The 14,032-nt window shown below is 56.3% G+C and overlaps 1 protein-coding gene across 6 annotated transcripts in view; it reads right to left on the bottom strand.

Annotated features, from left to right (window-relative positions):
- Positions 1-14,032, bottom strand: part of KANSL3 (KAT8 regulatory NSL complex subunit 3) — a 67,182-nt gene that overhangs the window by 31,643 nt on the left and 21,507 nt on the right. For 5 of the 6 annotated variants that reach the window (XM_074981962.1, XM_074981965.1, XM_074981966.1 and 2 more), the window contains exons 14-15: positions 12,638-12,794; positions 6,482-6,559 (exon numbers count right to left, since the gene is read on the bottom strand). In XM_074981962.1, coding sequence (XP_074838063.1) covers positions 6,482-6,559; positions 12,638-12,794 — 235 coding nt within the window. The remainder of the gene's footprint in view (positions 1-6,481; positions 6,560-12,637; positions 12,795-14,032) is intronic. The other variant, XM_074981964.1, reaches the window with a different exon arrangement.

Here is a 14,032-nt window from a genome sequence, read left to right as displayed (position 1 = left end):
GCACCTTCTCAGTCCACTGCTGGTTTTTTTTTAGAGTTCTTGTTTTATGTTGTGCCTTGACATGCAATTCTCTCTCCATTGTGCAGTTCATGTCGCTATGCCAGGCCCTGAAAGCTTTCCTATTTTCCTCAATCAGGCATCCCATTTCCACAGCGTTCTCATCAAACCAGTCCTGATGCTTCCTGCTCTGGTAGCCAATGGTTTCTCCACAAGCTCAAATGATGGCATTTTTCAGTGGACACCAGTGTTCTTCCACCTCTTCAGGGTGTACTGTTGGCAGCTTCCTTTGGAGCGCTAGCTGGAAGTCACTTTGTCTGATGGGGTCCTTCAAGCCTTACACGTTGATCTTTCATCAGATCTGTTTCCTGTCTTCTGCATTTGGTGACAATCCTAATCGCCACTGTGGATCGAATAAGGCAGAGATCGGTCCAGCCGCCATCAGCACTAGTTAGGGCACGTGTGAGAAGGACATCACACCAATCCCGGGCGTGGATAATGACATAGTCTATGAGGTGCCAGTGCTTCGATCGAGGATGCTGCCATGAGGTCTTAAATTTGTTTTTCTGGCTGAAAAGGGTCTTCATGATGATGTGCTCTTGTTCTGCACATACCGTAAGGAGGAGCATTCCATCGGTGTTGCTGTTGCCAACTCCTCCTTTCCCAGTGGTAGTCTGCCAGATGTCTGTGTCTCTTCCGACCCTGGCACTGAAATCCCCCAGAGAATAATCTTGTCTTCTTTGGGGATGTCTTCCAGGACTTCTCCTTCACGGTCTAGAGTTGGTGCCTAAGAACTGATGACCGTTGCCTGTTGGTTTTCGGCAAGCTTCAAGTGGAGAGTCAAGAGATGATGACTGATGCCAAAAGCGACTTCAGATAGGATCTTTGTCAGTTCATTTTCGATGGCAAAGCCTACTCCATTAACTCATTTTTCTTCCTTTGGATTTCCTTGCCAGAAAAAGGTGTACCCTCCACCTTCTTCCTTTAGCTGCTCTTCTGCTGTGCCAGGGCAGCGACATCAACGTTGAATCGTTGCAGCTTGCAGGTGATAATTGCTGTGTATCTTTTGGGTTGCTCACTGTCTGGGTCGTACATTAAGAGTCCAAATATTCCATGTTCCAAAGTTTACTGTTCGATTTCAATCACGTCAAGGTGAATCCACTGGATGGGTTATCTAGTGTGGGGGACTGAGGTGGACTATGTTTAGGACACCTTTTTAAGCCCCCACTCCATGGGCCGTGAGCAGAGTGGATCCTTAATAGGGCTGTTCAGTCATAGATGCAGCAGCCGGACCGTTCCACCACATCAGTTCTTGAAAAAGAACGGCTGATACACACATCCACTGCTCACGGGCTGGTTCATGACTAAAAGCTTTCAGATTTCCCAGTCCTGCTCCTGTCACCATTTGTTGTAGGACTTAAGATTAGAAGAGTAGTACACAGAGGAAGATGCCGGTGCGTGACTTCTTTTAACTTGGGAGGACTGTTGGCTGCAGCCACCACATGGTTCCTGACAGACAGAAGGCTCAGGTTCAATGGCTTCGGATCCTGTCTGCTCCAGCCTTCATCCGCCTTCACAGCCATTGTGGCATAACCCTGCTATCCCCCTCCTGTTCCGCCGTCGAGCACGTTTAGGATTGTTCTTTGTCTGGACTCTTCCCATTGACCTTGCCGCCATGGATGGCCGTGCTACACCATTGCTCTTTTGTTCACTGGAACTCACTCTTTGGCTCGTCACCTTGTCGTGGTGATTGGGCTTGAGAGTTCCAATGAACTCAAGAGTGTCGGGCAGCACTAGAACATAGATAAACTGGGCAGAGTCCAGAGGAGAGCAACAGATACGTTCAAACATGTCGGAAACCTGATCTATGAGGAAAGGTTAAAAAACTGGAGAGATTTTGCCTTGAGGAAGGAGGACGGAGAGGGACCCGAGAACAGTATTCCACTCTTATCAAGGGCGCTTATAAAGATGACATTGGCCAATTGTTCTCTGTGTTGGCTGAAGGCAGAACAAATAGTAACAGACTTAGTCTGCCACAAGCAAGGATCAGGTTAGCTATTAGGAAAAGCTTTCCAACTCTAAGGGTATTTAAGTCCTGGAACAGACTTCCAAGGGAGGTTTCCTCCTCATCGCAGGTGTTTCAGAACAGGTGGACTGCGGTTACTTGACCCTGCCTCAGCGCAGGAGACTGGAGTAGACAATCTGTCAAGGTCCCTTCCAGACCCTTTTTTCTGAATTCTAAACCCTCCCCTCAAGCTGGGGAGGGCATCAGTGAAACAGGAATCTATATAAGCCTGCAAAAAGTCACTGAGGTAGTAAATGCTGTCTCGTGATGGGGAGAGGGTAGTGTAGAAGAAATAGTTAGTGCAGGGTCCAACTTCCTTAACTAAACATTCTCCTGGAGATCAATGACACAACGTTGCAGGAATAAGTCCCCAGACTACGGCTGGGGAAGAGTGTAGTCAAAACACTTTACTGCTAGGCATTCATGTGTCGGCATTGCACTCGCCCAGTTCAAGCACCAACGCATGTTAGCTTTGCACCTGCGCATTCCTGCTCTCGCTGCGCTCTCTAATCTAGGGTTAGACATACCTACTGCTCCCATCCCCCCTTCATCCTGGTATCCCACCAGGCTGCTCTCCTGCAGCAAGGCTGAAACACTCTCCTTGGCCCCACTGATGCAGGGCTGGAAGATTTAAGCTAGTTACTGTCAGAGCTGCCAATGACAAACCGAACTGAACCGCACTAACCCGGCTGATGAATATAAACTAACAATACATGCACGCAGGGGCAAGATTAGAAAGACCGAGGCACAGAACAAGCTCAAACTAGCTAGAGAAATAAACGATAACAAGAGGACGTTCTATAAATACATTAGAAGCAAGAGGAAGACCAAGGACGGGGTAGGTCCACTGCTCAGTGAGGAGGGAGAAACAATATCATGAAACTTGGAAATGGCAGAGGTGCTTAATGACGCCTTTGTTTTGGTCTTCACCAAGACGTTTGATGGAAAAATGCCTACCATGGTAAAGGAAGGGGGTAGGTTTAGAGCAGCATTTGCCAAAGTGTGGTTTGCACCCCAGTACCGGTCCTTGGGGAAAAAAACAAAAAAACGGTCCTAAGAAAATATACAAATTATCAAGCGTGATCAGATTTATTTGGTACATTTCATATTTTCTCATGTAATTTAAGGTAATAACAATAAGTTAGGCATGTAAGTATTTTATATCAAGATTTATATTATTATGTACTATTATTATTGTGAATAAATCGTGAAAATTTATTCATTTTTCTTTTTTTTATATGCATTTATATTTTTGGGCCACAAAAGAGGGTATTGAAAGAAAAGAGTTTCAACTATATAAAGCTGGGAAACCCTGGCTTACAGGATAAAATAAAAAAAAAATTAAAAATTACTTAGAAAAACTAGATGTCTGCAAGTCACCAGGGCCTGATGAAATGCATCCTAGAATACTTCAGGAGCTGATGGAGGAGGTTTCTGAGCTTTTAGCTATCACCTCTGAAAAGTCCTGGAAATCAGGAGAGATTCCTGCAGACTAGAAAATGGCAAACACAGTGCCCATCTATAAAAAGGGAAAAAAGAACAACCCAGGAAACTACAGACCTGTCAGTTTAACTCCTGTGCCTGGAAAGATAATGGAGTAAGTAATTAAGGAGTTCCTCTGCAAACATCTGGGAGAAAATAAGGTAATAGATAACAGGCAGCATGGATATGTGAAGAACAAATCATGCCAGCCCAATCTGACAGCTTTCTTTGACAGGACAAGTCTTGTGGATAAGGGAGAGGTGGTGAATGTAGTATAGCTAGACTTTAGTAAAGCATTTGATATGGTCTTGCACGATCTACTTACCAATAAACTAGGTAAATACAACTTAGAAGGGGATAGTATAAGGTGGGTGCATAATATAACTGTACTCAGAGAGTAGTTATTAATGGTCCACAGTCACGCTGGAAGGGCATAACAAGTGGGGCTCTGCAGGTGTCTCTTTTAGAACTGGTTCTATTCAATATCTTCATTGCTGATTTAGACAGGGGCACAGAGAGTACGCTTATTAAGTTTGCAGATGATACCAAGCTGGGAGGGGTTGTAACTGCTTTGGAGGAAAGGGTCAAAATTCAAAAGGATCAGGACAAACTGGAGAAATGGTCTGAGGTAAACAGGAAGAAGTTTAATAAGGACAAGTGCAAAGTGCTCCACTTGGGAAGGAACAATCAGCCTCATACATACAGAATGGGAAGCGACTGTGTAGGAAGGAGTCCTGCAGAGAGGGATTTAGGGGTCGTAGTGGACCACAAGCTAAATGAGTCAACAGTGTGATGCTGTTTTAAAAAAGCAAACATGATTCTGGGATGCACTAACAGGAGTGTTGAGAGCAAGACACGAGAAGTCATTCTCCTGCTCTACTCAGCGCTCGTTAGGCCTCAGTTGGAGCACTGGGTCCAGTTCTGGGCAGCACATTTCAAGATCCAGAGAAGAGCAACAAGAGTGATTAAAGATCTAGAGAACATGAGCGGTGAGGGGAAGACTGAAATCTCCATCTCTGGAGATATTTAAGAAGAGGTTAGGTAAATGTCTATCAGGAATGGTCTAGACAGTACTTGTGCCAGGAGGGCAGGGGGCTGGACTCGATGGCCTCTCGAGGTCCCTTCCAGTCCTAGCGTTCTATGATTCTATGAAACTGCAGCAAAGGACGTTTAGGTTGGACATTAGGAAAAGCTCAACTTTCAGGATGGGTAACACTGCAATAAATTGCCTGGGGAGGTTGTGGAATCTCCATCCCTGGAGACATTTAAGAGCAAGTTAGACAGACACCTACCAGAGATGGTCAAGATGGTGCTTGGCCCTGCCAGGAGGGCAGGGGACTGGACTCTATGACCTGTCAAGGTCCCCTCCAGTCTAGTATTCTATGATGCTATTCCCACAGAGTGCTGGATGACAGACATTGAAGTGTCCCTTTGATGGGGTGGAACGCTGCACGCCTGGTCCTATTTTGCTGCCTGCTCGATGCTCCAGAAACAAAGTGGGGCAGGTGAGACTGCTGCCAAGATGTCCCAGGGAAAAATCTCTTCCCATGTGGAGAGCAGATGAGAACGACTCGCCAGGTAAGCACTGAATCCTTTTGGTGCCAGTGAGCTGCTGTGGGGGGGTTGGACCATGCGGGAAGCACAGAGCTACAGGCATCCTGACCAGGTGGATCATTACCTCCTACGCAAGAGGAGAAAAAATAAAGTTCTGAGGCAAAGCTTGAAGGAGGGAGAAGTCAGTAAGCAGCCGGCCTAGGCTAGTCCCTGCTTGTCTGTACGGCCCTGCCTCTGCGCTTTGCTACATCGCTGCTGGATACAGCCAAACCCCAAGAAGGGAGTGTCTGGGCAACAGCCCCCCGAGAGAGGGATGGGATCAGCCAGTATCTCAGGGAACCCAGTTAGAAGAACCCACTGTCCCACCAGTCCAGCTAATCCAGAGCTTCATCCTCCAGAGAAGCCACCAGCTCTCTGTCTGCCCCACGAGAGCTCATCACCTAACACATTATTTTGTTAGTCTTTGAAGTGCTGCAGGACTGCTTCTTGTTTTGCGTCAACACACACCAACACGGCTACCGCTCTGCAACTACGACACGCTGTGTTCTTTTACCGCACTGACCCTGGCGACATCCCGGGGCCACCCTCTCTGGCACTGAGAGGTCATGTCATGAGATGGGCATTACAGCCACTGCAACGCCTCCCAGCCCTCTCACAAGCCTGGCCCTGGTAGAACCCTCCCTCAGATCTTTCTCACCTGCCCTCCTCTAACCTCAGGTACGTCAGCCGACACAACCTCAGGAACGTGCAACCACTCGGCTCAGCTGTAGTTCCGGCCCCCTCATCTCAAGGTCTCCCAGGCTTTGCTTTGGATTCTTCCTCGCGTCCTATCCTCCCACCATAAAAACACCGGCTTGCCATGCATTTCATGGTCCTGGAGAACACTGCCCTCCTGATTTCCCAAGGAGTCCACTGCCCTCCGTACCCACTCCTTCTCCAACTCTCCGTGGCTTTGGGAAGACGTTCCAGCTGGCTCTTTGAGCCACTGAGCAGACGCATCTCTGCACCCTCAACAGGACGTCAATACCACGCACCAACGATGCACTTTCCAAATCAAAAGCACAACTCTCCATGCGAGGGTCTGCATTTCAGCCAGTCACACCCAGCACGCAACAGTCACACAACAGACTGACACGTCACCCATATGACTCCACAGTCCATGAGCGTCACTCCTGGGGAACAGTGGGAAAGCCAGGAAGGGGGCCCAGGCGGGTCAATACTCTTCAGCTTGCAAGAGGCTGCTTTGCTTCTACTTTACTATGGCGCTGGGAAATCAAAGAGTAGGGGAGGGACCTCAAGCTGAAAGAGCCCCCCCCAAAAACAGGGGGAGGAGAGGAAGGTGATGGAGGAAGCAGCAGAGAGAGGAAGTGAGGAGATACTCACCAAAGAGACATGAAGCCGTGCCAGGAGGAAGAGCTTTCCTCGCCAGCAGGTTTTGTTTCAGAAAAGCAGCAAACTCAGCTGAAATGAATCAGAGAGAATTACAGTATCACATAAGGATTTCATGGGGGAGAAGAGGAGAGAAAGGTGGGGCAGGCAGCTTCACAGACCTCACTCATCCCGCCAGACCCGCAGCCAGCCAGCGAGCGGGGAGCCCTGCAGCCTCCACTCACCCCGCCAGACCCACAGCCGGCCAGCGGGGAGCCCTGCAGCCTCCACTCACCCCGCCAGACCCACAGCCGGCCAGCGGGGAGCCCTGCAGCCACCACTCACCCCGCCAGACCCACAGCCGGCCAGCGGGGAGCCCTGCAGCCTCCACTCACCCCGCCAGACCCACAGCCGGCCAGCGGGGAGCCCTGCAGCCTCCACTCACCCCACCAGACCCACAGCCAGCGAGCGGGGAGCCCTGCAGCCTCCACTCACCCCGCCAGACCCACAGCTGGCCAGCGGGGAGCCCTGCAGCCTCCACTCACCCCGCCAGACCCACAGCCGGCCAGCGGGGAGCCCTGCAGCCACCACTCACCCCGCCAGACCCACAGCCGGCCAGCGGGGAGCCCTGCAGCCACCACTCACCCCGCCAGACCCACAGCCAGCGAGCGGGGAGCCCTGCAGCCACCACTCACCCCACCAGACCCACAGCCGGCCAGCAGGGAGCCCTGCAGCCTCCACTCACCCCGCCAGACCCACAGCCGGCCAGCAGGGAGCCCTGCAGCCACCACTCACCCCGCCAGACCCACAGCCAGCGAGCGGGGAGCCCTGCAGCCTCCACTCACCCCGCCAGACCCACAGCCGGCCAGCGGGGAGCCCTGCAGCCTCCACTCACCCCACCAGACCCACAGCCGGCCAGCGGGGAGCCCTGCAGCCACCACTCACCCCGCCAGACCCACAGCCGGCCAGCGGGGAGCCCTGCAGCCTCCACTCACCCCGCCAGACCCACAGCCGGCCAGCGGGGAGCCCTGCAGCCACCACTCACCCCACCAGACCCACAGCCGGCCAGCAGGGAGCCCTGCAGCCTCCACTCACCCCGCCAGACCCACAGACAGCCAGCAGGGAGCCCTGCAGCCACCACTCACCCCACCAGACCCACAGCCGGCCAGCAGGGAGCCCTGCAGCCTCCACTCACCCCGCCAGACCCACAGCCGGCCAGCAGGGAGCCCTGCAGCCACCACTCACCCCACCAGACCCACAGCCGGCCAGCAGGGAGCCCTGCAGCCACCACTCGCCCCGCCAGACCCACAGCCGGCCAGCGAGGAGCCCTGCAGCCTCCACTCACCCCACCAGACCCACAGCCGGCCAGCAGGGAGCCCTGCAGCCACCACTCACCCCGCCAGACCCACAGCCGGCCAGCAGGGAGCCCTGCAGCCACCACTCACCCCGCCAGACCCACAGCCGGCCAGCAGGGAGCCCTGCAGCCACCACTCGCCCCGCCAGACCCACAGCCGGCCAGCGAGGAGCCCTGCAGCCTCCACTCACCCCACCAGACCCACAGCCGGCCAGCGAGGAGCCCTGCAGCCTCCACTCACCCCACCAGACCCACAGCCGGCCAGCGGGGAGCCCTGCAGCCACCACTCGCCCCGCCAGACCCACAGCCGGCCAGCGGGGAGCCCCGCAGCCACCACTCGCCCCGCCAGACCCACAGCCGGCCAGCGGGGAGCCCTGCAGCCACCACTCGCCCCGCCACACTGCAGCTGGCCAGGACAGACTCCTGCAGCCACCACTCACCCCGCCAGACCCACAGCCAGCCAGCAGGGAGCCCTGCAGCCACCACTCACCCCGCCAGACCCACAGCCGGCCAGCAGGGAGCCCCGCAGCCACCACTCGCCCCGCCAGACCCACAGCCAGCCAGCAGGGAGCCCCGCAGCCACCACTCGTCCCGCCAGACCCACAGCCGGCCAGCAGGGAGCCCCGCAGCCACCACTCGCCCCGCCAGACCCACAGCCAGCGAGCGGGGAGCCCTGCAGCCTCCACTCACCCCACCAGACCCACAGCCGGCCAGCGGGGAGCCCCGCAGCCACCACTCGCCCCGCCAGACCCACAGCCGGCCAGCGGGGAGCCCCGCAGCCTCCACTCACCCCGCCACACCCACAGCCGGCCAGCAGGGAGCCCTGCAGCCTCCACTCGCCCCGCCAGACCCACAGCCGGCCAGCAGGGAGCCCTGCAGCCACCACTCGCCCCGCCAGACCCACAGCCGGCCAGCGGGGAGCCCCGCAGCCACCACTCACCCCGCCAGACCCACAGCCGGCCAGCAGGGAGCCCTGCAGCCACCACTCACCCCGCCAGACCCACAGCCGGCCAGCGGGGAGCCCCGCAGCCACCACTCGCCCCGCCACACTGCAGCTGGCCAGGACAGACTCCTGCAGCCACCACTCACCCCACCAGACCCACAGCCGGCCAGCAGGGAGCCCTGCAGCCACCACTCACCCCGCCAGACCCACAGCCAGCGAGCGGGGAGCCCTGCAGCCACCACTCACCCCGCCAGACCCACAGCCGGCCAGCAGGGAGCCCTGCAGCCACCACTCACCCCGCCAGACCCACAGCCGGCCAGCAGGGAGCCCTGCAGCCACCACTCACCCCGCCAGACCCACAGCCAGCCAGCAGGGAGCCCTGCAGCCACCACTCACCCCGCCAGACCCACAGCCGGCCAGCAGGGAGCCCTGCAGCCACCGCTCACTCTGATCCATGAAATACGGCTCTTTATGCAGCCTTGGGGCATTCTGAGACACCGCTGACTGTCCCCCAAATACTGAGCTCCCCCACCCCGCCTGAGAGCACAGCCTGCACCCCATCTTTCCTAGCCCCTCACTCTTCCCTGACCACAGGCCCCAGGGAGCATGAGGTGGCCCCTCCCCAGACCCAGTATGGGAGCTGTTCACACGGGCGCCCTGGCGGGGGGTCATGCTGGCCAGCTCCGGGCTGGAACATGCACACGTTCCTTGTCACCAGTCCTCCCTCTGCCCTACATAAGCATCTGCTACCATCCCAGCCACCGAGCCGTCCCCTGCCCAGCTCCCGTGGCACACGTGCTCCTATAGTGAAGCAGGTTGTAGCGGTCCTTTGCGTTGCCTTACTGTGGGAGACCTGGGCTCAAGCCCCAGTCAGCAGCCTACTGGCAATGAGAGAGACATCACCGAGCTAGCAGGCACAGGGGGCAACGCCCTCTGGGAGCAGCACGTCTGCTCGGATCTGTCCAGAGCAACGGAAGCAAGGAGGACAGGAGACTGGAAACCTTCCTCCCAGCTGCCAACAGCATTTGCCAGGAGGGGTTTTCTGGGCACCACCAGTGACGAAGTATTATCCACTCGGGATGGCAGCGGGAGAGGACATCTACATTGGGCCAACTTCAGCTGGTGAGAGAGAGCAGCTTTTAAGCTGACACAGACCCTTCTTATCAGAGAATCCCAGGGCTGGAAGGGACCTCAAGAGGTCATCAAGCCCAGCCCCTTGCTTAAAGCAGGATCAACCCCCACTAAGTCATCCCAGCCAGGACCTTGTCAAGCCCGGACTTAAAAACCTCTAGGGATGGAGATTCCACCACCTCTCTCGGTAACACATCCCAGTGCTTCGCCACCCTCCCGGGGAAGTAGTTATTCCTAATATCCGACCTACACCTCCCCCTCTGTAACTTCAGCCCATTGCTCCTTGTTCTGCCATCTGTCACTACTGAGAACAGCCTCTTTTCAACTCCCCTTCAGGAAGCTGAAGGCTGCTGTCAAATTGCTCCTCACTCTTCTCTTCTGCAAACTAAATAAGCCCAAATCCCTCAGCCTCTCCCCATAGGTCTTGTGCTCCAGCTCCCAAAACATTTTTGTTGTCCTTCGCTGAACCTGCTCCAGCAAATCCACATCCTTTTTATACTGGGGGGCCCAGAACTGGACACAATACTCCACATGTGGCCTCACCAGTGCCTAACAGAGGGGATAACAACTTGTCTAGATTTGCTGAAAATGCTTCTCCTAATGCACCCCAATATGCCATTAGCCTTCCTGGCTACAAGGACACACTGTTTACTCTTATCCAGCCTCTCACTCGCTGTAGTCCCCAGCTCCTTTTCTGCTGCATGGCTACTTAGCCTGTCTGTCCCCAGGCTGTAACAACACTTGGGATTCTTCTGTCCCAAGTGCAGGACTCTGCACTTCTCCTTGTTGAACTTCATCAGATTTCTTTTGGCCCAGACCTCCAATTTGTCTAGGTCACTCTGGACCCTGTCCCTACCCTTCAACCTATATACCTGACCCCCTAGCTTAGTGTCGTCCGCAAATTTGCCAAGGGTGCAATCCATCCCCTCCTCCAGGCCATTATTAAAGACTTTAAACCAACTGCCATACAGACAAAGAGCCACTGACCACTACCCATTGGGCCCCACCACCTAGCCAGCTCTCTATCCATCTTACAGTCCATGGGTCCAATCCAGACTTCATTAACTTATGGGCAAGAATGTTGTGGGAGACAGTAGCAAAAGCTTTGCTAAAGTCAAGGTGTATCACATCCACTGACTTCCCCATGTCCACAGAGCCAGTTACTGCATCATGGAAGTTAATCACGTTGGTCAGGCAGGATTTGCCCTTGGTGAACCCATGTTGACTACTCTTGATCACTTTCCCCTCTTCCAAGTGCTCCAGAATGGATTCCTTGAGGATCCCCTCCATGATTCTCCCAGGGACTGAGGTAAGGCTGACCGGTCTATAATTCCCTGGATTGTCCTCCCTCCCTTTTTTCCTTCCACGTGGCTCCAAGTCTTGTCTCTCTCACCCACAGCAGTTGGTTCAATAAAAGAAATTACCTCACTCCTCTGGTCTCTCCAATACCCTGAAATCAGCGCGGCTACCACAATCCCCATACAGCAAACCAACAGCTAGCAGACCCCTCTCACCACTCCATAGCAGGTACATCCCAAGAGCTTAGCCACAGCCCACAAGACAAAACCCAGGGCTCAGGTTCGCCTTTTCTCTTTGGTGCCTGGCCCTCTCCTGCCTTCTAAACTAGGGCTGGGCAATAAGCAGCCCGTGGGCTAGACACAACTGGGCAGGCTTAGCTCCTGGCAGGCCGCCAGATGCCCTATTTACCTGTGCGGTCACAGGTAGAACTGCTGGTGGCTCCCATTGGCTGCAGTTTGCCATTCCCAGCCACTGGGAGCTGTGGGAAGTGACATAGCCCTGGTTCCTGTTGCTCTCATTGGCCAGGAACGGTGAACCGTTGGCCAATGGGAGCCATGAGTGCCCATATCTGTGGGGACATAGGTAAATAAAACTTCTGGTGGCCTGCAAGTTGCTAACTCTGGTGGCCTGCTTATTTCCCAACCTGGTCTAGACACTGCTGTGTGGCAGGGTCCCAATTTCCAGGCCAAGGTATAGTCACAGTCCAACGCAGAGGAAACAACCACAAAGCTGATCGGAAGTGTCATAAAAAGACGTCGGGGTCCGTACAAAAGCATCGGGGGTCTGGATTTGCCTCCCAGCCCACATGTTGACTACCCCGGCCCTAGAACTTTCTCTTGGTGCAGAGACCTCGCCCCCCCTCTCCCCGAGCAAATCTTCACAGGCACACACCCGGCGACCATTCGGTGCCCTCCGAGAGATGTGCCCACGCCCACTGGGCAGGATGCGCTGGCCACCAGGATGAGCAAAGATCTTGCCTTGTCTGGGCAACAGCAAAGCGAAGGCCGGCAAACGATCCACCCTTCTGCACCAGAGAGATCACCGCTCCCTGCCCGGGGTCGGCTGCCACAGGCACCGCTCGGGGTGCGTGGAGCGTGGGCCTGCGCCCCTGGCGAGCTGGGCACTTGTGCAGCTCCTCCGGAGAGAGTCCAATGCCAGCCCACTGATTTGCAGGGCGCTCAGAGCCGGCTCTTTCATTTCTACCGGTGCTCACGGCCACACGCGCAGCACAAAATTTACCCTGCATGCGGATGGACACGGTTAGCAGGGAACACGGGCGTGAGCTGCGGGGAGACGGCCCAGTGCTGGCGGGTACGTGGCCAGAGGAAGCTCTCAGCCTCGATCTGCAGGGCAAAGCAGTGGCGCAGCCGGCCAGCGCCGCAGCCGAGGGGCTCTCCCAGGGCAATCAGCAGGAAGCAAAGGGAGCGAGCTGCGGGGGCGTTACCTTGTGCCTGCTTGTGTGCCAGGACCCCATCTGTTCTCGCCACATGTCGCTTCAGCACCGGGGGGGCCCCCGTCTGGCTGCACTTCTGGGCACACGGCACAGCAGCCGGTTTGGTTTTGGGGCTCGAGGTGGGGCTACTGGAGACACTGGACAGGTCCTGCCCAAAGAGAAGGGAAGCCCCGCGTCGTCAGGTTTCCATGGCATGGTGCAGCAGCTGCCTTATGCCCCCGCAGAGCCGCGGTGCCCACTTGAGCCTCTCCCGCCCGAGCGCTGCGTGACAGCAGCACGTGGGTTTTATGTGGCAGGGACTCAGCCCTGGAGGGCAGGTAACCTGCCCAAAGGCACGGTGGGGTCAGGGCTGAAGCAAGGGCAGAATTGCCACCACCCCACCCTGAGCTCCCATCCCCAGCCCAGGAACCCCTCCTCCCCAGCCCGGAGAAACCCCCCCGGCTTATCTACCCACACTGCAGGGCGAACTGAGACGATGGGCGAACTAGAGCGCCTCATACCACAAGGGTATTGATCTAAAAGGCAGCACAGAAGCTCGGCGGGACGAGACTCAATGAAGGGGCACAGCCACACGGGGGAGCCAGGCCAGGCCAGGGGGATGTGGCACTATGTGCTGAAGTCCAATCATCGTCACGTGTGTTATGTGTGTGGCGTACATCCGTGTCTGTCCGGGCACAGTTCTAGAACATCACCCCTGCACCACGCTGGGCCCAGCCCCACCCCAACCGGGGCTGGCCCCATGGAGCCCCCGCACCGTACCAGCCCCAGCCCCTCCCTCGACCCGCGCAGGGAGCCCCCAGCAAAGCCCCTCCCCCAGCCAGCACTCTCTGGATATGTATTACAGCAGGTCTCTGTCCAGATCTTTCCTCTAGCCCAAATTCCAACCCCAAGGCCAGTGCGGGCCTGGTCCAGGCCTCCTCCGGAGCCCCTCCTCCATGGTGCCAGCCCCTCACCCAGCCCAGCCCAGCCCAGCCCAGCCCCCCCACCATGCCAGCCCCACTCCCACCCAGCGCAGGGCCCCGATCAGCACCCTGATGGAGCCCTTCCCTCCACCGTGACAGCCCCAGCCCCACCCAGTGAGGGGCCCAGCCCAGCCCCCTGACAGACCCACTCCGCACCGTGCCAGTCCCAGCCCCTCCCCTAGAGCCAGGCACCCCCCAGCCTCCCTGTTCTAACCCAATGCCCGCCCCCTCCCGCAGAGCTCAGCACACGCAACCCCTGCTCTAAATCGCTGCTGGCAACTCTCTGGAGCTGCTGCCACCTGGTTTCTCCCAGCAAGCTGTGGGGCACGTGCGCAGGGCAGCTGCCAGCACTCCCAGCAGGGGGCTTTGAGGAGGAACCGCATTTAATGGCTCAAAGAGTCACAGGCTGGCCACCCCTGGTTTC

Source organism: Carettochelys insculpta, chromosome 31, assembly GCF_033958435.1.
Source record: "Carettochelys insculpta isolate YL-2023 chromosome 31, ASM3395843v1, whole genome shotgun sequence".
NCBI lineage: Eukaryota > Metazoa > Chordata > Testudines > Carettochelyidae > Carettochelys > Carettochelys insculpta.
This window is presented reverse-complemented; position numbering and strand designations above follow the sequence as displayed.